The sequence below is a fragment of the Zeus faber genome (assembly GCF_960531495.2).
Source record: "Zeus faber genome assembly, chromosome: 13".
Lineage (NCBI taxonomy): Eukaryota > Metazoa > Chordata > Actinopteri > Zeiformes > Zeidae > Zeus > Zeus faber.
The window spans coordinates 28,508,892-28,533,875 of record NC_137198.1 but is presented as its reverse complement, the minus strand read 5'-3'; the positions used below and the strand labels follow the sequence as shown (position 1 = coordinate 28,533,875).

General features: G+C 41.3%; 1 protein-coding gene across 3 annotated transcripts in view; it reads left to right on the top strand.

The window, feature by feature from the left end:
* The window catches only part of nrxn3a (neurexin 3a), a gene marked incomplete at both ends in the record, with an annotated part of 408,293 nt that overhangs the window by 154,183 nt on the left and 229,126 nt on the right, over positions 1-24,984 (top strand). For all 3 annotated transcript variants that reach the window (XM_080012225.1, XM_080012223.1, XM_080012224.1), the window contains 7 exons: positions 13,170-13,373; positions 15,404-15,430; positions 18,537-18,656; positions 19,012-19,132; positions 20,027-20,287; positions 21,122-21,312; positions 21,941-22,114. In XM_080012225.1, coding sequence (XP_079868351.1) covers positions 13,170-13,373; positions 15,404-15,430; positions 18,537-18,656; positions 19,012-19,132; positions 20,027-20,287; positions 21,122-21,312; positions 21,941-22,114 — 1,098 coding nt within the window. The remainder of the gene's footprint in view (positions 1-13,169; positions 13,374-15,403; positions 15,431-18,536; positions 18,657-19,011; positions 19,133-20,026; positions 20,288-21,121; positions 21,313-21,940; positions 22,115-24,984) is intronic.

The window sequence follows — 24,984 nt, the reverse complement described above, 5'->3', positions numbered from 1 at the left end:
CCTTGTCTTTTCCAAGACCTGAAGATTATTGGTCTGTTTTCAACCAGAAAATCAGGGTTGTGCCATATTGCCGTGAATTTGTTTGGAGATAGAGTGTGACCACTGAGTTTGAGGAATTTCCACCAGGCTGACAGAGTTGTTGCGATGAATGTGTTTTTAAAGCAATTATGTTTCCTTATTGATTCAGTATGGAATTTGAGATCAGATAATAAAATCTCCTGACATTCTGTTTGTTCAATGTCTTGCCATCCATGGCCCAGTTGTTGCTCTGATTGTAACCATTTAATTAGAAATTTAAGATGGTTCGCTAGATCAGGGTTGGGCACTTAATTTTTACAAGGGGCCACATGATTCAAGATTCAAGATTCAAGATTCAAGATTTTTATTTGTCACATACATATACATACTTCCATACATATATGCAGTGAAATGTAATGCAACGCACCCGGTGATAGCACACAATAAGTCCTAGGAAAAAGTACAAAAATAAAATAAAATAAAAAGTAGAAAATTCCTTTCTAATAGACCGACTAACTGACTCCTAAAACGTAATACAGTCAGTGGAATACTTATAGAATAAGATAAAAAATATATAGAATAAAATACAATAAAAAATAAATTGAAATAAAATGGAATAGGTTGAAGGAATATGGCTATGTATAAACAGATATGTGCATTTAAAGTGGCATGTGAATTAAAGTGGCATGTGAATGTGAATAGTGTGAGGTAGTGTTTGGGATAACACAGCACAGTATACCACAGTACGGCGCAGCAATACGGCATCACGAACAACCCTGAACAGTGATACAGTATGCGGTACAGTATGCTACATACAGTACAGTAGGTAGTGGAGCCTAGTGCATGGCTCAGTTAGGACCCCTGGTGAGGTCAGCGTTGACAGTTCTGATGGCTTGAGGGAAGAAACTCCGTCTCAGTCTCTCTGTTCTCGCTGCGTGACTGTGGAGGCGCTTGCCTGACCGCAGCAGCTGAAACAGTCCGTTGTTGGGGTGATGAGGATCCTTCATGATCCTACGGGCTCTGCTACTACACCTCCTGGTGTATAACTCCTGCAAGGGGGGGAGGGTAGTTCCAGTGGTACGTTCAGCTGAACGCACCACCCTCTGCAGGGCCCGCCTGTCCTGGGCAGTACAGTTCCCAAACCAGGCAGTGATGTTGCCTGTCAGGATGCTCTCCACTGCTCCAGAGTAGAAGGACTTGAGGATCCTCACCGAGACCCGGAATTTCCTCAGCTGCCTGAGGTGGTAGAGACGCTGCCTCGCCTTTCTCACCAGAGTGTCTGTGTGAACAGTCCATGTTAAGTCCTCTGTGATGTGGACTCCCAGATATCTGAAGCTGCTCACCCTATCGACAGAAGTCCCATTAATCCACAAGGGCGCGTGCGTCCTCGATTGTGATCCACGCCTAAAGTCCACAATCAGCTCCTTGGTTTTGCTGACGTTCAGGTGGAGGCTGTTGTCCTGGCACCAGAGTGACAGGTCAGCCACCTCCTCGCGGTAGGCCTTCTCATCGCAGTCGGTGATCAGGCCCACGACCACGGTGTCGTCAGCAAACTTGATGATGGTGTTGGAGCTGGACCTGGCCACACAGTCATGTGTGTACAGGGAGTACAGTAGGGGGCTGAGGACGCAGCCCTGGGGGGATCCTGTATTCAGGGTGAGGGAGCTTGACATGTACTTCCCCACCTTGACCACCTGGGGGCGGCCTGTGAGGAAGTCCAGGATCCAGGTGCACAGCGGAGCATTCACTCCTAGCTCCAACAACTTGACAGCCAGTCTGGTGGGGACTATGGTGTTGAAAGCTGAACTATAATCAATGAACAGCATTCTCACATAGGCCCCCTTCTGGCCATCCAGGTGCGTGAGCGTGGTGTGCAGTACCTGGGAGACCGCGTCATCCGTGGATCTGTTCTGCCGGTACGCGAACTGCAACGGGTCCAAGAGAGAAACCTGAGAAACCTGAGCTGTGTTGGAGGGCCGAACCAACAATAACTTGAACTTAATTCTGCTTAATATTAATTTTCTCCCATTGTAAAAAGCAGTAAATTATATATTTTGATTAGCTGCTACTGGTTATCAGAAGAACAAGGATATTCTGTAAATATTTATATAAATATATGAAATTGTGGTGGAGGTCAAATAGGAAAATACTCCTATAGAAGTAATAAACAGTAAAAACGAAAACAATCATTTCATCAGTGTTACATTTTATTTTTAACATGTTAATCTTCATAATTACTGAAAAAGTGTTTGCAGTATGTTAAAGATAAGCAATTGTCAACTTGATACAAAAAGCAATAAATGCTTTTGATGTTTTTCAGTTCATTTTACTTGTTCAGTGGGAAAAATTCAGTCTGCCTTGGGCTTGAACAAGTGCATTGTAATCTGTCTGTATGTCTGAGGTGGATATGAGAAGGACAGCTGAGAGGTGATCATCAGTGATAGAGGATCTGTATCTGGATTTGTTGAACTTCATCACTGAGAATGCCTGTTCACATACGTTGGAAAATTGGACGTTGCAAAGAGGACTAGAATCTTCTGAGCATGCCTCCTCATGTGTGGAAAGTTCTCCTCTTTGAGGGAAGAGTAAAAATCAAGCAGTGAGGCTGATCTAAAGTGCTCTGCCAAAAATGTGTCAGACTGCAGGTCAATGAGTTCCATCTGATAATCACCAGGTGCATTATCCACACTGCAAGTGAAGGGAGAAGAAACCATGTGCATTTTACTCTCAACTGTTTTAAAGTCTTGAAATCGCCTTGAAAGCTCACCATGCAGTGCTTCTAACATGGATGAGTACCTGTGGAGGTGATCAGCTGATGGTGTGGCTTCCTTCAGTGTTGGCAAGTGGGTGAGATTGTTGTCCGCCATTTGGCTTGAGAGAAGCTGCAACTTTCTCATGAAAGCCTTCACTGCACTGTACATTTCATGCACAAAAAGGCCCTTGCATTGCAGTTTGACATTTAGTTAATTCATTAGTGCAGTCACATCTACAGCAAAACCCAGGTCTGCCATCCAGTCTGCATTTGAAAGCTGTGGGATGGCATTTCCTTTCTTTACGCAGAACTCGTGAATCTCTTTTCTCAGGTCCCAGACACTTTTCAGCACTTTGCCCAACCTGAGCCACCTGATATCTGTGTGGTAGCTTATGTTACGATATTCAGTCTGATTTTCCTCCAAAAGTGCAACAAACTGTCTGTGATTCAATGCTCTTGCCCTGATGAAGTTAAGTATTTTAGTTACAACATCAACAACATGGTTCATTTTTAATACTGACTTACAACAACACTTCCTGATGTATAATACAATCTAAAAATGTCAATATCTGCTCAGGGTTCATTTCTGTCACTTTATCCTGAATTCTCTTCAAATGTCCAACATTTTTCTCCGTCAGATTTGAACAACCATCCATTGTCACACCTGCCAGCTTGTCCCATTTCGGTCCCAACTTGTCCACACATGCATTTATCTCCGTGAACAAATCACTCCCAGTTGTTGTCACTTTCATTGACTGTATGGCTGCCGGCTCCTCCATGATTTTTAAAGTCTGTAGTTATCCCGCGTAAGAAGATGAGTAGCTGGGCAGTGTCACGTACATAGCAGCTCTCATCCAAAGCCAGGGAAAAATCGTCAAAGTTGACCTCTCTGTTCTTCAGCTGAAGCTCCAGATTTCCCGCAATGTTATCAACCTTCCTCATTACAGTACGTCAGGAGAGGGGCACGTTCTCAAATGCTAAGTTTTTCTCCGGGCATATTAGTGCTGCAGTCCAACAAAAGTCCTTAATAAACTCTCCGTCAGAAAACGGTTTACTTTTTCTAGCGATTTTGTGGGATATGACATTACTTGTCTTGACTGCTGCATCTCTGAATGTGCAAAGTTTAGTAAAACCAACAAGGACTTTCCTTGTTGGTTTTGCAGCTTAGCTAGCAAAGCATCCCACTCCCTTGCGTGCTCTTGATCAGACAAGTTCTTGTATTTCTCCTCGTGTTTGGTCACGTAGTTGTGATTCAAATAGTAATCCTTGAACACAGTGACCTGTGTACCACAAACTAAGCACACGGCTTTACCTTTGACTTCTGTAAATAAATATTTAGCAGTCCATGTCTTGTTGAAAACGCGTGATTCAGTATCAATTTTTCTTTTTTTACTGTGAGATGACATATTGAGGGCTAGCTTGCCAGCATCACTTGTAGCTGTTCACCCATGCATGCGCGCCCTTACATAAATAAAAATAAAAATTGGCACGCTTTTCAAAATGAAAGCAACACAGTTGTATTGCATAAAAATATCAATTGTATAATACAGTTGTGTTGAGTGCACAGCATAAATTCTTTTTAATTTATGTTCTAATTTACGATTGACCTCACGCGGGCCTGACAGGGATGCCCGAAGGGCCGGATATTGCCCAAGGGCCGTAAAATGCCCAGGTCTGGGCTGGATTGTAGTTTCTGAAGTTTGGGGATGCTAGGCCTCCACAGTCTTTGTTAGCTCAATGTATTCTCGGTTTCTTGTATTTCCAATATAATTTATTGATTATTGAGTCGAGAGTTCTAAACCAATGTACTGTTGGTTGCACTGGGGTCACTGAAAATATATAGTTCATTTTTGGTAGTATATTCATTTTCACTGCTGTTCCATTAAATTAGATCTTCTTCAATGGATTTGAGCAATGCAACAAAGTCAAGGGGAAACAAATCTGACAGATTGGTGGAGATATCAATACCATGTTTCTAATATTACCCGCTGGTTGGTTAAGTGACGTTTCTGGGTTACAGCATTGCACAGCTCCCCACTGAGTGGTAAGACCGTGGTTTTAGTTCAATTTATTGAATAGTCTGAGATTGCTGAGAATTTAGATATAAGACTGAACACCTCCGGTAGGGATGATATTGGGTTCCATATGTATAACAAGATATCGTCTCCATACAAACTGATTTTGTGAACAGTTTCCTGTTTGTATGCCAACGATATTTCTGTTTTGACAGATGGCTGCCGCGAGGGGTTCAATAAAGATGGCGAATAGTAAATGGGAGAGCGGACATCCTTGTCTTGTGCTGCGTTGTAGAGGGAAACACTGTGAATATAACCATTGGTGATGACAAAAGCAGATGGGGAGTTGTACAGAATACTGATCCATTGAATGAGTGAGTCTCCAAAGCCAAATTTGTTGCCGGTTGAAAAGAGATATGTCTTATTGACTCCGTCAAATGCTTTTTCGGCATCTAAAGAAGCAATAACAGTATTTAAGTTGTTCCTTTGAGATATGCTGATCGGACTGATCAGAATAAATGGCGTCATGAGTGTCTGCCTTTGACAACGCCTGTTTAGTCTCGGTGAATTTTAATGGAATTTAGTTTTAAATTCTGTTGGTTAGCGTTTTACTAATAATCTTTACATCGCAATTTATAAGGCTTACGGGTCAATAACTGGAGGTGGGGGTTGGGTCCTTATTCAGTTTGAGCAAAACCAAAATGAGAGCGGTATTCATGTGTGGAGACATGGTGGAGGTTGACTTGATCTCTGTAACCATTTTGGTAGATAATTGTGATATAAGTGGCCAGAAGTGTTTCGCTGGGTAGCCATCCGATCCGGGTGATTTATTATTGGGCATAGAGAAGACAGCTTTCCTGAAGTCTTCCAGAGTAAGTGGTTGATATAATGTGGTAGCCTGCTCCGTCGAAAGTTTAGGGGGGTCGATCTCATCAAGGAATGAGTGAATGTTTGATATATTTGATTCATTATCAGAGTGATATAGCTTATTATAAAATTCTCTAAATATGTTATTGATGTCTTGCGGGGTGTATGTTATCCTACCCTGTGGATCTTTGATGGCTATAATAAGGGTTTTTTCTCTATTGCATTTCAATTGATTGGCAAGAAATATACCTGGTTTGTCACTGAATTGAAAATAATTTGCTCTTGTTTGTTGCATGAGGAATTGCGTCTTTTGATGGAGATATTGTCAAGTTGAGATATAATTGTCAATCTCATTTTGGATTTGCTCAGTGGTTGAGGGGGCTGGTTGGGAGTGCAACTCCTTTAGTCATTGTTCGAGTTTATTTTGGCATTCTTGTCCTTTCTTTTTCTTGTGAGTGGAGAATGAAATAATACTACCTCTTAGAACTGCCTTAGCTGTTTCCAAAAGAAAGGATGGTGATATTTCTGGAGAGTCATTCAGTTCAATGAAGGAAGTCCATTCTCTGGAAAATAAATGGTTAAATTCTTTATCTGTCAAAGGTGAGGCCATAAACCGCCACCTGATGGGAGGGTTAAGGTTGGTTTCATTTATGAGGTTGAAACTAATCGAAGATAACAATTGGGTGGATTTCAGGAATATAGTGATTTTGGACAAAAAAGAGTTACTTGTCAAGAAAAGCATTCTAGAGAAGCTTTGGTGGGGTGGTGAATAATATTTGTATTGTCTATGATGTGGATTAATTGATCGCCATCAATTGCCAATAGCAAGATCACTCATATATTGTTTTAAGTGTCCGACGAATGCCAGAATTTGTGATTATTTCTGGTTTGAGAACAGTCTAAACTTGGATCAAGTACTGTGTTAAAGTCTCTTTCACCATGTTTTCTGGGAACTCAGTGTTGTTGTCTGGGATCCCAGAAAAGATGAAGTTGTCACGCATACTTCTGGATTGTATATCCAGGAAAGTCTTTCATTATTTTATTGTAATTTTTTAGAACCTCCGCCTCCGTTTTGAGATTCTTCGCGGAGGTTTTTCGATCCGCTTGACTTTTTGTATCTTGGCAACTGTGCGGTGCAGGAAATCAAGGCTGGCTTTGATTTTGGAAATGTCGCGTAAAAGTGGACCAACCAATCATGTCCAGCTTCTTGTTAATCTCATCCAAGACATTAACCTCTACTGCACTCGGGATTAGATCGTCTGTCTGTTGCTGAGCCAGTCTTCTTCGCTGGATTATTGCTGTCCTGCTCCTCTTCCATGGCATACTCTTTATTAAAAAAAAAGTGATTTAATCCTTGAGGTCCTCCACTTTGGTGTTGCACAGTGTTCCTTTTTTTCTTAACTATTATATATATATATATATATATATATAAATATAAAAATAAAATTATATATATATATATTTATATTTATATAATCTTTTTATATATTTTTGTAATTCGCTTTGTTATTTGTCTGAGTTGGAGCGGATAGTCTGTGTTTTAGTCAGTGCAGCACGGTGCCACCCTCTGTACTCACTTCCATCTTCTTGCAAGATCACAGCATACTCCTGTGAGATCCTGAGATGTGGGTTATGTTTTATAAGCTATGGGTACCCCAAGATGACAGGCTGTTGTGGTTAATGGATAAGGTAAAAGGTGAGTAAGCGAGAGCGAAATCCAAGTAGTTAAAGAACAGGGCTCACGTGGTTGGACAAGGATTCAGCCATTTCGCTGAATGTGGTTGGAGAGTCCATTGCAGAAGGTATCAAAGAACAAAGGAGCGTTCCAATTGCTCTTTGCCTTCATGGTACAACATGAAGGAGAACTCAAACACAGGCCTTTTGCCCTGCGCCAGGTTAAACAAACCTCAAATTGACTCTTCCATGAGTAATGTGGTTGAAAACCTTCCGGAGATCAGTCTAGAACAACCTGACCAACGAGCATATGGAAGATTGCTTCTCCCACTTGGCGGTTCCCCAGTCCTTGGCTCAGCCCATGAGTAGCAAGTCAATACGTCACCCAGGATCTCTCTGTGGGAAAAGCTGAAGGCTAGTGAACACTGCACAAGGAATGGCCAGTCGGAACCAGGAGGTAAGCGTGCATCCAACACTGGAGAAAATCCCACAAAGTAACCTCGAGAAGTAACCGGTACATGGTCCAAAATGGAGAGTCCCTGGAGATGTTCCGAGATGCTCTCCATACCTCTCTCCTGGCGAGCCGCCATCTCCTGCTGTCTCTAAGGTCCAGAAAGCAGGCAAACAGGGTCAAAAATAGGCAGGTCAGGAAAAAACAGGACTGAATAATGCTGGAACGCTTGACGAAACACACACAAGAAATCTGGTGGCAAACAAAGGAAAGGGGTTTGGTATAAAAGCTAAGTGATGAGGGATGTGAAGCTGCGTGAAGCTGAGTGATGAGGGAATGAGTTGCAGGTTTGGAGATGGGCGGAGAAACTAGGTGAAGGGAATAAAGGGACTGTATGGCAAGAGGGAGTGACAGGAGAGTAGTCACATGGATCTGCTTCAGAGTTTGATTGATGATTCTACAAATGTATGGCGGTGTTGGATCTAAGAACACTTGTTTCTGTCGAAACAAACAATCTTCGTTTAGATGGTCTAGATCGCTTCCATCGATCGATTCCATCTCTATGCTAAATATATCCTATTATTCTATATCATAAGTTAATTGTTGTCAAGTGTCAACTGTATATACATATACAGTATGCTTGTTTGTGGCTGAGTGTCATGCTGAGGATTCTTAACAGGTTAGGACAGCTCTAGCGCTCTCCTAAATCCTGGTAGAGATAGTTGTTTACCAGGTTAAAACAGTTGACAAAATGACTTTATTCCTATGCCTAGATAGATGAACCAAGTTTCCATTACTCTGAGAATTTTGGGGGCAGTTGGGACCAATTTCCTACTCTCAGACACTTGTTACAGTAAATGTGGTCTCTGGTTTTATCAGATGTTGCCTCAGTTGTTGCAGTACCTCCCGTAATTGGTTTAGGTCCTGGAGTTGTTGTGTTTGGGCTACCACTGGACAATCGCAGCCTCCATCGTGTTATTTTTGTTATTTTACCATGAATCCTCCTTCAGCTGACCTGAAGGTGACTGCATTCTTTTTTTCATCTCTTTGTATCCTATTCAACAACACTTGGCTCAATAAGGGTGGCCCAGCTATGTGCAGTGCCTGAAATGGAAAATATGCTCCCGGTAGCCCCAGGTCTTCTCTTGTGGTTTGTTGCTTTCAGGCTATAAATTTAACCGATCAAAAAGTCTACTATTTTCCGTTAACAAGCTAGCAAAGCAAAATAGCTATAACCAATTTCCTTTTAAAGTGGAACAGGAACCTTTTACGTATCGAGGAATATGTGTTACAAGTTCATTTGAAGCACTCTTTAAGTATAATTTTAAGTCGCTATTGGGGTGCCAAAAAGGAGACTTAGTGCATTGGTCCAACCTTCCTATCTCCCTTGCAGGGTGCATACATTCAGTCAAAATGACAATACTTCTAAAGTATTTATACTTACTTTTTTTGCCAAAATCTTTCAACAATCTTTCTAACATTTAGATAGTCAAATTTCTTCCTTCATTTTGAATAAATCAAACTCTTTAATTAGAAAAGCGAGTTTTGACAGGTCAAAATTAAGAAGGTAGGCTGGGTCTACCCAACTTCTTACACTACTGCTCGTCAGCAAATATCTCTAAATTAACCTACAGTTCCAGATCCAGATCCAGATCCTATTTGTAGAGAAGGAGGGGCCTCTATGGTCAACCATGCAACTACAATCTAGTCTTCCCGCTTCTCCAGTTTCTTTGTTAGCTTCCCCACTACCTTTGAAAATGTATCATCTAAATCCTGTGGTGGTAAACTAAGTAAAAATCTGGACCTAATTTAGAAAACACATTACACACAAACAATTTGCTTCTCTCCATTAACATTCAATCACAATTAGACTCGGCATGTAAGGCCTGGCATATATGTAGATTGGTCTTCTTCACTGATTTATTTGATGATTGTTCATTCAGATTGTTTAGTTTTCTGTCAAAACTATCCAATTCCAAATAGTCACTATTTTCCATACTTTCAGCCTTGTAGCTTTGCCTCCAAACATTTTTCATCCAACCCCAATCCCTCCCAGAAAGACCCAACACCACATTCTTAATCTTAATCCATACGAAAAAGGATTAATTTTCAGAGTGTAGAATGTGATACAGAGTATATACTCCCTTACATGGGAAAACACAAAGGCTGCTTGCGAATCAGACGTAGGAGAGGAAATCTCAGATGAACTGTGGGACTCATTATTTCACAGATTCACTCTTTATCTTTCTGTATATGACTCAATCTGATACAATTTCAAATATTTAATTGCCTGCATTTTTCCAATTATAAATTGTCCAATATTTATCCATCTGTCTTCCCAGAACGTGTTGTCATACCCCAGTCTCTCTCAGGCATATGTTCTGGTCCTGCCAATCTCTAAGGAGCTTCTGGTCCTCAATCGTTGACTGTATGTCATCGCTATGCAATATAACACTGACTCCTAACCCCCTATCTGCCGTTTTTGGGATAGTCCAGTCAGAGGAGGGGCCTCTTTGGTCACCAAAGAAATGAGATTGCATTTACCTCTCTGCTGGCCCATTTTGTTTAATTGGAAGGCAAAAAAGCCTCCATCCTTTATGCAGTAGATTCAGGAGGTGATGTCAACGTTGAAATTAGAGGGTAAGATATACTGTACATGGATCACACCAAAAGTTTAATGAAACCTAGTTTCCTTAAAAAAAACTAAACCTAGTTTAGATTAGTTATTTTGAAATTTTGACTGAACAATCTGTACCTGTCATACTGTATGTGTAAACTGGTTAATTCAAACACCAAAAGTGTGAAGGACAAATTTGGTAACATTTTTTTGATTGGTTGCTGGAATTCTATTATCATTATTTCATTTTCTTTTTTGTGTGTTTTTTTGTCCTCTTATTTGTGTGACCCTGGACCGGAGGATGTGGGTGGGCATGGGGCTCTATGTTAGAATCGGGTGGGGGTGGTAAGTCATTATGTACATGTAACCATATTCCAACTTGAATATATTTTGTATTGTGAAAATGTAAAGTTGTTAAAAAAATAAAATAAAACTTTGCCAGGATGTTCTTTCGGGTCATGTGCTCAAGGCTGAGAAACCCTGGCGCCCTAAATGTTTTGAAAATTCACCTCTAACGTTTTGCAATCAAATATGCAATCTGCAAATCCACAACAGCTTGCTTTTGGCAAAAATATTTTCAGCAGTTTTCATCGCCGCGGTAACATCACCAATGTGCAGCATCACCCAGCAGCGTACTTCTGAGCCTCTACAAGCATTCAGGGCTCCATGCTTCCATTTCCGTGTGTGTGTGTGTGTGTGTGTGTGTGTGTGTGTGTGTGTGTGTGTCTGTGTGTGTGTGTCTGTGTGTGTGTGTGTGTGTGTGTGTGTGTGTGTGTGTGTGTGTGTGTGTGTGTGTGTGTGTGTGTGTATGTGTGTTGTGTGTGAACCCCCTCCGTGGTTGTCATGTCAGTGTAAATGACTCACGTTTGATCCACTGCGGGGAGCTCCGTCTTGCTGCCACCTCACACAGATGTTCGCTACATCTGCTTTCTATTTAAAAAACAAAATGAATAAATAACTGTGCGAGCGTAAGCCTCAGTTGCAGAGAGCAATGATTGGGAACCAGCAAGAGGTGTGTGTGTGTGTGTGTGTGTGTGTGTGTGTGTGTGTGTGTGTGTGTGTGTGTGTGTGTGTGTGTGTGTGTGTGTGTGTGTGTGTGTGTGTGTGTGTGTGTGTGTGTGTGTGCGTGCGTGCGTGCGTGTGTGTGTTCGTTTGGGTTTGTGCGTCGCAGCAGGTACTGGGTCCAAGACACACTTCCCAGCAAAAATACACTGACATGCACACACACACATGAGGGATGGGAATTACAATCAGAATCGAGTTGTCAGCTATTCAGCTATAAACTGACCTAACAGGAAATTTTGATCTGCAATTATTCTCCTCCCTCCCCATCCCAAATTTCCTAAACCTTCCCTGACCCTCAAAAATCCATTTAATCCATACCTGGCGGCCTGTTGGCCTCGGCGAGGCCGTGCTAACATCCGGGTGCCCTGCGTTGAGAACACTCGGCTACGTGGATGTGCACTCCCGTGGGGGGGGGCTCGCGGCCAGGTGGGGCCTCGCCCTTGCACGGGGGTTGGGTGGGCATGGGGGACCTGCTGGCTCACCTGTGGGGTGCCCGTCTGCCCGCAGCCTAGGTTCTGCACCTGCGGGGCTGTATGTGCCTGCACGTGGGGCTGTATGTGTGCGCTTCAGGGGTGCCGGGTCTCCTTGTGCTCGCTGGGACTGGGTAATGCTCTTCAGGGCCAGGCGTGGGGGTTGCTCCGCGTGCTTCTGACCTCCCTGGGAGGCAGGGGGTCCTCTGTGGCTGCAGGACGGGATGCTCGGGGCTTTCCTGCAGTCCTGGGGGGTGTCTATGCAGTTGCAGGACTCGGGGGTGGCTTCGGTGCCCTTTCTGCTGCTTGGAGGCGCCACGACATAATGCCGACCCTATACACCAGAGCCAATTCGGATAAGTCCTATACACTCACCGGTGGACACACACACACACACACACACACACACACACACACACACACACACACACACACACACACACACACACACACACACACACACACACACACACACACACACACACTCATCACAGGCACCAGCACCTGCTTTGAACGCACCCCAGCACCCTCCTAGTTGCATCCCTCTCCTTTTTATCCTCATTTACTGCCATAATTGTGACAGGAAGAGGAAATGTGCACAATTGCTGTTCCAGTTTCCTGGACCTAATTAACTCTGTTTGTTCGATACTTGTTGTCGTCCAATGTTTATTTTTTTCCATGTACATGTTGTTGTTTGGTTCTATGTTTATTTGTCTCACCCTTGGTGATTCTCCCCGTCTTGGAGTAGTGATAAGTTGTTTATAGACCCAAACATGGTAAGCTCCTTCTCCAAAAAGGAGGATTGTGTACAACAAAAAACTGTGCTCTTGTCATTCTACAGGTCGTCCACAGGACAGAGTTATTGAAGCAGTTCTTGATGATTTAAGAATTAATAAAGAGTTGCATTGCAGGTTGAGAACTTGAACACCACTTGCAGACTAACTCTGTCCTAGATGCAATAGCATACAAATACTCTGTGTTGTATGCCCAGCATGCTGACAGCACAGGTTAAAAAAACAAATAATAATAAAAAATCAGCAGTGGTGATTTCAGTGAGAAATAATTTCCACATGCTTTGTCGCCGTGCATCTGCAGCTACATCACATTTCTTGACTCGTGAAGAAAATGTCTTGGGTTTAGCAAAAATACTATTTAGGAACGGCGTTGCAAAAAACCACTGACTCTCCCCCACTCTCTCTCTCTCTCTCTCTCTCTCTCTCTCTCTCTCCCCCTCAACCAGAGGCCTCCATCCTCTCCTACGACGGCAGCATGTACATGAAGGTGCTGATGCCCACTGTCATGCACACGGAGGCGGAGGACGTGTCCCTGCGCTTCCGCTCGCAGCGTGCCTACGGCCTGCTCATGGCCACCACCTCGCGTGACTCAGCCGACACGCTGCGGCTTGAGCTGGATGGCAGCCGTGTCAAACTCACCGTCAACCTAGGTATTGTATGCCACCCCCCTATGTTCCCAAAGCCCTACACTACCGCCGGTGATACGGTGTCCCCCTCCCCCGCTCCCTCCCCATCTTGCACCTTCATCTACTTCACACTCCTTTGTGCCACATTCTCTTCATCACTGTCATGATAAGATACCAAATAAATGAAATAAGAAATAAAAGTAGCTAAAGGTGATACCTACAAGATGTGCTTGCATGTGTGTTATTTGAGGTTTCTGTACAAAGATACCTATGAATTGCTTAAATTAAAATTGAAATCATTTGTGAAGCTGTTTGTCTCATCTTTTGAAACAGACACTCGCATTGTCATCCATATTCCTGTTTGGAGAACGTTTGAGACAGTCACAGGGCAATAGTCCAAAGACGGAGAGATGCGTAGCTCGGAAATGTTGTATATAAATATAAATATCTTCAGCCCCCTTTTTTAACAAGAGTGCAACTGCGTTGAGACTGTCTTGGATGTGTCTTCCACCATGTATGCCAACTAATCTATCCATCACTCCACAGAAGAAAAAAAAAAGAAATTATTTTCTTGTTGTGACTAACACCACTTTACCTTTCACAAATCAAGATGTTCTTTTATCATCCTACTGTTTTTTGGGGTAGTTGTTTTGTTTGCCGACGATGCAGATCTTTATGAGACTATGTTTTTCTTTTCCCCCCAATGTTTTTTTTTCCGCTGTCAACTCCATTTCCCATCATGCTTTGTCAAAAGATGGTATTCACCCCTTCAAAGGCCTTAAGCCTGCGGCCCGTCAGGCGAACAGCCCGAGAACAGAGCCCAGCAAGACCTGCAGCTGGCCACGGCCCCCCCCCCCCCACCCCCCACCCCCAAAAAAAGCACTTCTCTCTTTTTTACACTGTTACTGTGCACCAAAAAGGAAAGAAGCATATTCTATAATTGAGACAATTTTATTTACACTGAATTTGACAATTCTAGGAAAATAAAAGCTTTCACAATATTAGATCATGTTAAAAATGCTGTATCAAGTTTTAAATACATACATTTCTTATTAAGAAATTTTAATACTTATTATGCGGAATTCTAAAGTGGAAAAAATGAAATAATATATATATTTTTTGTTTTTAGTTAACTTGTTCTCAGATGTTTGTGGCTAAGAAAAGGTATTTTCTCCTTTTTTATTTTTCCTTAATGAAGCCAGGATTAAGGATAAGGATTAAGCCAATCAGATTTTCAAGGGTCGGGGCTCCTGTGCTTCTGCACGGTACTGGTGCTGATTGGATCGCGGCTGTTCGCCCCCACTTTTCTGTTGCGGTTGACGACACATGAAACCGCCAGCCACACCGTGACCAACCTAGAACGTCCAAAGCAACAATTACAACCAAAAAGGCCTGGCTCAATTGGTACCATTCCGTTCAAAATCTGTTCAAATTTCAAATGAGGCTTTGAATGTATGAAAGCATTTGAGCTTTTCAAAGATCCATGGCTCCAAGATGGACGGCTTTCACCATCTTCTTGCTAAATAACAGCCACACAAACTTGTATTGCCTGTTTAGCCAACAAGTTAGTGCAGAGGCTTCGGAGCCGGTGACTTTGACCCTAATCGGGAAACCAAATATGGAGTCAAAAAGCTGTTGGTTGGTTGGACAACAGATGTGGTTGGTACACAAGCGGCCATTTTTCTGTAAGAACTGCTCAAAATCAATGAATATCAATGGTTAATGGTGCTAGTCAAAAGTAGCAAAAGTTAAAGTTTACTGCTAAGTTTTATTTGCACCAAACACATGCAGTATTTTACGCTGTTACTGAATCTGCAGAAGTAGTCTTTAGAAGTAGTCAAATTATCTTTTGATTGCAATTCCACAGTTTGCCATTATAAATATTTATATATATATATATATATATTTCTGTGAATGATAAAGACATTTTAAATGAAATGGCTGCCGCTCTGCATGTGGACGTCCCCGGAAGGGTGGAATTCTTGTTTTTGGATGTCTGCAGCTATAACCTTGAAGGATGCAATTTCATCTGTCATTTATTCTTCCCCATCTAGACTGTATCAGGATAAACTGTAACTCCAGTAAGTTAACACTCAAGTTTCATTTTGCTTTCTATGCTGATGATATGTTGATATGTTGTTTCTTAAAAGTAATGTGTCTTGAAAGTGTGCTTCCGTCAATCTTACCCCCTTCCTATTTCTCTTATTCCTATGATATGGGAGGTTGATTTTTGTCCATTCAGCTGGTCTATCCACCAGTAGGTTTGCAGGAACCAAGAGAAATAACTACAGGCAAATGGGAATGAGTGGTGATTTGATAAGCTTTAAGGCGTTTATTTATTAACATTTTAATATGCCCATTTGGAGACTTTCTGGCTTTAACAAGTGAAAGATTTAAAGCATGTCAATGTTTTTTTCTGTAATAATATTTCATTTTAAATTGTTGTCACTGTATAGACTATAATACTCAATCTTGGTCAACTTTTGGCTGTTGAGACTAATTTGACATTACTGCATTTGACATTATTGCATTAGCCATAGTGGTAAATTGGTATTAGAAGGCTCTAAGTTGCAAGGCACTCTATTTGCCATTGGCATGAGTAGTAAATCACCCCTTGTCACTTAAAAATAATTACCATAATAGTAATAATAGACTACATGCCTCTTTATTGTATCTTATTAAACATACAATCAGTTGCTCTTTTTATATCTCTGACTTCAAGTGACATAACATGCATAAACCGATGACAGAGTTCTCCAATACTGTAGGTGACACAGTCTTGTTTCTGCAAAAACTGACCCACGTGTATATCCTAGAAAGGGTTTAGATTAATTCTCTACACATACAATTAGTCAGTAGATCATGCATAGTCTCATATTATATGATTCAATTCAGACCCGTTATGTGAATGATAATTTGATCAGCCTTGTTTGTATTCACACAGAATCCTGTCCTCAGAAACCGGCTTGGTTAAACATTTGCCACTTTTAGTTGGTTTGATGGGCCTTCCCCTGATAAACATGGATTGCTTCTACTCATCAGTGGGTCTTTGGAATTTCGCTTAAGGCCTCCACACACTATGCAATTTCGCCACTCTTTAGCCCGTCCCAGACAAACATCTTTCGTCATGAATGCTTTTCCACCATCTTGGGCCGTTCGACGTGGGCCGCTGTTTTTCAGGTCCTTCGATAAAACTTTCCTGGTGAGTGACCAATAGGAGATGTTTGTTACCCGACCCAAGGGCCCAGATCTGTGATACAATAAAAGAGGCTATACTTGTGGAATTATGGCATGAACACAAATGTATTTGCCGATCGTGCCTGGGTTGGTACCATCGGAGTGCGGGTGCCAAATCGCTGGCACACTGTAGGCACTGTCCGAGAGGTACAGACGGAGAGGTACCGACGGAGAGGTACTTATGTTGTCCTGGTGGCTCAACCATTTGAGCCATATTATAGACAAAACATCTGCAGCGACCCGGGTTCGAATCCACCCTGTGTTGATCACTCACTGATGATTTTTCTTAATTTTGCCGCCTCCCTTGAGCCACCACTGCACGACACTACTTTTTAATGTCCCGGCTGGCCTTGGTGCAGCTTCAAATAGGGCACTGTTGGAATACCAGGATGAAGGATAGTTTTTCCTCAACTCACACAATATGCCAGTGGATTGGCTTCAACTTGCAAAGTCTGATAAATGTGTTCATCAAGATTTTACGTATCTTTCATGGCATAATTTGACATGTAATAAAACAATGAAAGATAGCGAAGACCACACAGTGTGTGTAGGCTTTCTACATATGACAGAGAGACAATTCATCTCATGTCAATGTCTGCTGTACTTTAGCCATTAAACTTAAACTGCACAATTCTTTGGGCTTCTTGCATTCAACAGTCCCTCACCAGTCAAAATCCACTCACAAGAGTTTCTCCATAAAATTCCAGTTCCCAGTCTCTGAAATACTAGGGGACAGTCTTTGGACCTCTGTGCTTTTTCACACTGAGGAGCACTCGAGAAGTCTTGCAATATACAAGATGCCAGATTTTCAGATCTGAAGTGGAATGAAAGTATGGAAGAACTGATTACAAAAGTACTCAAGTACAGGGTGAAGTAGAGACAGAAACACATAAGTCCATATTCATTATTTTACTTCAGTAGAAGGTAGATGTCAAAAGGAGGTCGTCAGATGTCGATGGTCCTCCTCTCAGCAATGATGGTTTCACAGGTGAAGAAATCCAAAAGCACACAGCAAAGGCGGCCAATGGGAGATTTATCCCCACAGTTTATATCCTGTTAGTCAGACTAAGAATAGCGCATGCCTCATTTGGAATGGTAAAATAAGCATAAAGCCACTACAAACTGTATGGTTGGCTGCTTCATTTTGCATATATTTGTTTCTGATGCGGATAACACTTTTCTCGGGTGTAAAAAAATGCCCTGTTCTACGATGAGTATGAAGCAATTCATTTTTTTTTTGTCTGATGACATAGAGAGTGTTCTCTTCGCTCCAGCTATCTGAAATCACAATCAAATCAACATAGTGCTTCAAGAAATTCATATGACAAATACAGATGTATCCACAGGAGTGTTTCGGTTTTTTTAAATGAATTAAGTGTGCATTTCATTGTGGAAGCCAAGCCTTTGTTTTCCTAAGATGTCACAATTACACTTAGAACAAACAAAAACAACAAAAACGTTCTAAGCTTGTGAGCAAATGGTACAAGCTTGCTCTGCAATTTCGCGTTACACTTAAGCAAGCAAACAAGAAAGCAACACTTTATTCATATAGCACATTTCATTTAGTGTGAAATACAATGTGCTGCACAAAGAAGAAAATAAAAACTTCAAAAGCATATGCATACATAGATGCAGAAATTGCAGTGTCTAACATGCACAAAATATACAGACAAACAAAAAAGATAGCCACAAAGAAAGCCAAATAGGAAGAAAGCCAAAGAAAACGTTTCTGGAAGTATTCCAGCAGCTGGGGGCGTAGTAATTAAAATGTGGGTTCCCCAACTAATAGGCCACGCCAGATGAGCGAAGAGATCTGATTGGCTGATAGTTAAAAAGCATAGAGAGATGTACCAAGGAGCGTGGCCATGTAATGGGTCATCATTGGGAAAACAAATGTTTGGTTCAAGGCGCAGGGATGACTTTAACTCTGTGATTGACCATTATTCTCAGGCAAAGGACCAGAGACCCTGTATGCTGGCCAAAAACTCAATGATAATGAGTGGCATACGGTACGCGTGGTCCGCCGCGGCAAAACCTACAAGCTAACGGTTGACGATGATGTAGCTGAAGGTACTTAACTGCATACCCTCGGTTCATGTTTGAAAACAGAACATAATATACGGCGCCTGTTGTAATTTGTTTTGGATAAATGCGGTGTCATGGTTTCCTGGGAAATGTTGCATTAAAAAAATAAAAACGGGAAACAATACTCTTAATTGATGAAGGAGCATGTAGAAAGTAGTTTTGATCTTATACCATTCATACATTTTTCCCCCTGAATTCAGCCCCTTCTGTGTTAGTGTCAGACGGTTGTTTTCTTTTCTCTTTTTCTTTTTCTTTTTTTCTTTTCCTTTTCTTTTGTTCTGTTCCGTTTTTCTGTCTCTCTTTTCAACCCGTCCACCTCCGCCCCTTCCCCCCTCCCCAGGCCAAATGGCGGGCGACCACACCCGCCTGGAGTTCCACAACATTGAGACGGGCATCATGACGGAGCGCCGCTTCGTTTCTGGCATCCCGTCCAGCTTCATCGGGCACCTTCAGAGCCTCAGGTACTAGGCGGATAGGCTACTCCAAAATTGTACCCAAATATCTATTTTTATTTCATAATATAGAAACATACTAACACAAGTATAAGTAATTGTAGTTTTCAAGTGGGTTGGATTATAAATATGGACTACACTTTCCATGTGGACATTCAAATACCACTCTGGATTATAATTTATACTTACTTAACTATATACTTAATACTTATAAACATTTACACTCACCTATATACTATACTTCTACCTGTATGGTTGTTGCTACTGCTGCTGCTGTCACTGGATTGACCACACACACACACACACACTTAGTCATTTAGCAGACGCTTTTATCCAAAGCGACTTACAATTGTTCAAACACCGACGGACGCAGCCATCAGGAGCAATGAGGGGTTAAGTGTCTTGCTCAGGGACACTACAGCATGCTAGCAGGAGGAGCCTGGGATCCAACCAGCAACCTTTAGATCACTAGACCACCAGCTCTACCGCCTGAGCTACCATCCCCACATACTCTGTACTGCTGCTGCTGTATATGTATATATGCTTTATGCTATGTCTAGTATAGTATGTACTATACTATATACTATTTACTACTTCCTACCTGTACTTACTTACTTTAATGTAAGTGCCATCTGCCCACATTACGCTCACTACCGATGGTTAGGATAGTCCTAAATAGTGTTATTTTTGGTGATGATGTGTACATTTACTTACTATCCCTTTCTTGACCTAAATTGTTTCTTATCTTATCGCATCTTAAACTTATTCACTTCTGTTGAACGCATCTACTTCAACAGAATTCCATTCAAGCCAAGTGCTTTCAAAGTTTGATATATCTCTGCTTCAGATAGTAAAGGGTAATCATCTTCATCCAACCCAACCCCACCCCGTTTTCCAAACTAGGTTCAATGGCATGCTCTACATAGACCTGTGCAAGAATGGCGACATCGACTACTGCGAGCTGAACGCCCGCTTCGGGATACGCTCTATCATCGCCGACCCGGTCACCTTCAAATCCAAGAGCAGCTACCTGAGCCTGGCCACACTGCAGGCTTACACCTCCATGCACCTCTTCTTCCAGTTCAAGACCACCACCCCGGACGGGTTCATCCTCTTCAACTCTGGGGACGGAAACGACTTCATTGCTGTTGAACTAGTGAAAGGGTATGTCTTTATTTTATTTTATTTTTATTATTGAATTGTTCTCTGTTTTTTACTCTTTTGAAATCCTTTTTTCATTTTTTTCCCAGAAGAGTGAAGGTATGAACATTGGTTAAAAACAAGGGATCTTTGCATGTTGAGTTGTTTGCATGTTACATGTTTGAGTTTGAGGACAACTCATTGGTATTCCAATGATTTCAGCATCAATTAGTGGTATTGTACTGAGAAACGTTACAATAAAGAAGGAATTGGCCACTGGGTTGCGCTATTGTGCCTATTGAAATATCTGACAATTCAAGGAAAGATACATAGATGTGTATCACATGTATTTGACGTTGCGTATATATATACTGTATATGATATTGTATCACATATTATAAATATATGATATTTTTGGTTGTTATACATAAAGGTATGATATATATTATTTACCATAATATAATATACTTATCTAAACTTCACTATCAGTACATATTATTACTATGCACTATTTACAATATACTTACGTAACATGCTGTCCTTTACTTCAGTTACTACTTTTTGGCACCTGCAAATATTTGTGCTGACAAGTTAACATAGTCATCTGGACTTGCTGGTCCCTGTTAACTTCTGTTCATATCTGTAGATCGTCTCTGTTTCATCTTTTTTAATACCTGTTTGATTTGCACTGTTCTGTCTTCAACTTCTGCTCCTGTAACACCTCAATTTCCCCCCTAATCTCATCTTTCTCCACTTATCACTTGTTTCATTAGGTTTTTACAATAGCTAGTACAGTACACCCTGTCGGCTCATCTTTAAAAGGCCCTATTACCTCCGAATAACCCACATCTCTGGCAGGTACATCCATTACGTGTTTGATCTCGGGAACGGGCCCAACCTCATTAAAGGGAAGAGCGAGAGCGCCCTCAATGACAACCAGTGGCACAACGTGGTAATAACCCGCGACAATAGCAACACCCACACGCTGAAGGTCGACGCCACGGCCACCACTCAGAGCATCAACGGCGCCAAGAACCTCGACCTCAAAGGTACACAGGGATACATTGTAATACTTAGGATCTGATCTAATGGCAAATAAAAAATTCAACAAAAATGACTCTTCCAAACCCCAAACTGACATAAACAGTACATGGCTAGGTTGTGACAGAATCTGAATCAGTGTATTATTTAAGTACATTTTCATATATGGGGATCTTGCTGTGTTAAAGATTTGGGGCATTGCTGGCCAATTGGCTTTAAAATAAAGCTTAACAGTCTGAAATAATAATAGCAAAATGTACAAAAATAGCCAAATATCCAAAGGAAACAGCAAAATAGAAAAACAAAATATCACCAAATATACAAAAATGTACAGAATGTACAAAAAAGGATGCAATGTTGGGTAAACATATATCTTAAAAATACAATTGTGAGTAGGTCTATACAGATATATACAGTATGTTTATGATATTTATACAAAATAAATGCTGTGATGCGTGATCGCTAACTGTCAGTTACATTGCCAAGATGCACTGCTTTGGGGAAATGGCCACTAGGGGCCACTCATTGTGAAGCAACCAGTAGAATTTTTCTTTCTGTATTTGCTAATTTCTATAAAGATATTGTCCATACCCGACTCCCCCTCCCCCATCCCGTTATGCTTATCACCCCTTCCAGGTGATCTGTTCATCGCTGGCCTAGGACCCGGCATGTACAGCAGCCTCCCCAAGCTGGTGGCATCCAGGGAGGGGTTCCAAGGTTGCCTGGCCTCCGTGGACCTGAACGGGCGCCTGCCAGACCTCCTCAGCGACGCGCTCTTCCGCAGCGGGCAGATCGAGCGGGGATGCGAAGGTACCCCCTACTACAAAAGCGCGTCTGACTCGAACTACGATTACTACAACGTCAACTTCAACTCCAACTCCAGTTTGGGGAGCCCCTTCTTCCTGCTAAATGCAAACAGTAGCTCCGTGGCCCCACGGCTGTACCGGGGGGCCTCTCTAATTCTGACCGCACTGGTCGCCTCGCTGGCCTGCTGCTAGAGTTAGAGCCGGCCGTCCAACCACCCGCACCCCCATACCTTCCACACCAAAGACCGGTTACTGAGGGGAAGACGCACCGCTGAAAAAACAACAGTATGGGGCACTCAAAGTGCAGTAACCCATTGCTATATTTGCTCATTTCTATTAAGAAACCGTCCATACAAAATAGAAAATTCTAATGCAATGGATATATAGCTTTGATTAAATAGAAAAATAAATCGAAAAAAAAATGTATAAATAGAAAAAGATCTTTTTCTGACTCTTTGTTCATTCGATTCAGTTGGTGTAACAAACACCACATTCGATTAATCACATTTAATGACAATTATGCCGAATGCCTTGGCCTGTTTTTCCTTCACTATAATTCTCAGTCATTATTTTCAATTTGTGAGTCGCCTCGCTCGCTCCTTTGCTGGAGCGGCTCCCGACTCCAGAGTCATTTACAAGATTTGCTCTACATGTTTTTAACATTTGTTAACGGTTAACAGGAAAGGGTTAGGGTGTCATCACATAAATGACGTCAGAGTCAATATTGTAGTTTCCCCGACCAGCCATTACGGCAAATAGGAGAAGAAGAAGATGAAGAATCTTTATTTGTCACATGACACACTGCACTACTACACGTGCATATATAGACACACACACACACAGACGCAGATGCTTTTGGATGGTGGCCGGTGGAATGAGGCCTCTGCATTTAACCCATCCTGGCTTGTCCTTCCTCCAGGGGGGGCAGCCAGGAGCAGTGGGCAGCGTTTAACAACGCCCCCAGGGACCTGGTGACAAGTGTCCATCGCTGGTCAGACGATGATGTGTGCATGTTTTTGGGGGGGTCCTTACTGACGTTAGATGGAGGAAACCTCATGTGAGCACGGGGAGAACATGCAAACTCCACACAGAAAGGCTCCTATTTGGGAGATATGCGAATCTAAAGTGACAAAACCAAATGGACGAGATGGAGAGAGAGCAGTGTGTCTTCCTTAACAAACCGTCTTTGCTCACACCCCCAGACCCCCCAAAACACATGTTATCGGCCACATTGGTCCACTTTCCATGATGTGGTCGTCATCACGACCACATCAGGGCACCCGCCTCACGCCAGGCTGCATGTACGCAGATAATGTCAGGTGCTTCACTTGTTTTTCTCAGTTTATCGTTGTCATTTATTTTTTTGCTTTGTTGCTTATTTTGCTTGTTGTGTTTGTTTGTCTCAAAAGTTGGTGAATGTTTTCGAAGCCACAGGGCCATCCGATTCACATTGACTGTGCTTTTTGATTTTTGATTCTAAACTGACTTCCGTCACAAGTATGTAAGTACAGTACAAGTAAAAAGAGGCAGCCCCGGGATAATATTACATTAAAATTATATTTTAAAATAACAATGACGTTCATTACAGACCTGTTGCAATGGAAATAGTGAGCGTGTTGCTTTTCTGTAAAAAGCGCATTCACAAAAGAAAGAACATATGCCAAAGGTTTCAGCCTGTTCCGTGCTGATTTCTAAATGTCTGACGCTACAGATACGCCCGAGCGATTTGTAGCTCTCATTGTGAACAACATTTTCATCCATCTACATGTGCAAGACATTCCATTCTTTCACCGTTGTTAGTTGTTTATTATTATTATTATTATTATTATTATTATTATTATTATTATTATTATTATTATTTTCCTAGTAAGGTTATGGGCCAGCTTCCACAATCTGTCCTGATTTGCATGTTAATGTTTTTTTTTTTCTATACATTTATTTTTTATTTATATTTCATGTGAATGATTTGTCCCCCCCAACCCCACCCCCGTTCATTGAGTGTAATGGTTTCTGTGTCATTTTCTTTCTTTGTCATGTTTTAAGTTACATAGCTCCGCGATAGTACTGGTTGTTAGCAATGTTTTATAGAAAAAACAACATAATGTTTATGTTCGCATATTTGTTTTTTTTTTTCTCCCCTCTCCAAAACCCTGCTTGTTTAAGTGTGAATGTGTTATTTGTATGTGGTGCTGGGAAAAACAAAACAATTATTTTTCAAAATAAAATGTCATAAATCACATTTTGTTTGGTTTTGTAATCTGTTGTCACGTCCATGGCATTCTGATTCTGTGTGATTTTATTTGAGTTTGCGTGTGTGTGTTCATTTTCTGTGAGCTTCTCTGTCAACCATTTTTCAACAGATTAGTTGTGCTGCAACAACAAATCAGTGGTGAAGATTGCGCGCCATGTACGGAGGACCAAGTTAAATGATTAAATAATTCAATGTACCGTTTTATTTGGAAAATAAACATTGAAATTATTGTAATTAAACTATATTATCACAGCCATTTTCACAATACTGATACACTTATTTTATTTTATTTTTTTAATAATAAATATAATAATAATAATACATAATTGTATTTTATGTATATTATATATTATGAATAATATTTATAATTTATATAATTTATTATATTATTATATTTATCATAGTTATAATAACATGCATTTATATATAATAATATACAAATATATAATAATAATTATTCTTCTTCTTCTACTTCTTCTTCTTCTTCTTCTTATTATTATTATTATTATTATTATTATTAATATTATTATTTATTTTTCTCTTTTTCATAATAATAGGCTTAATGTCCCCTCATGACACAATGTTGTCGTAGAATATTCCAAAAATAAAATAGTGCATATAAT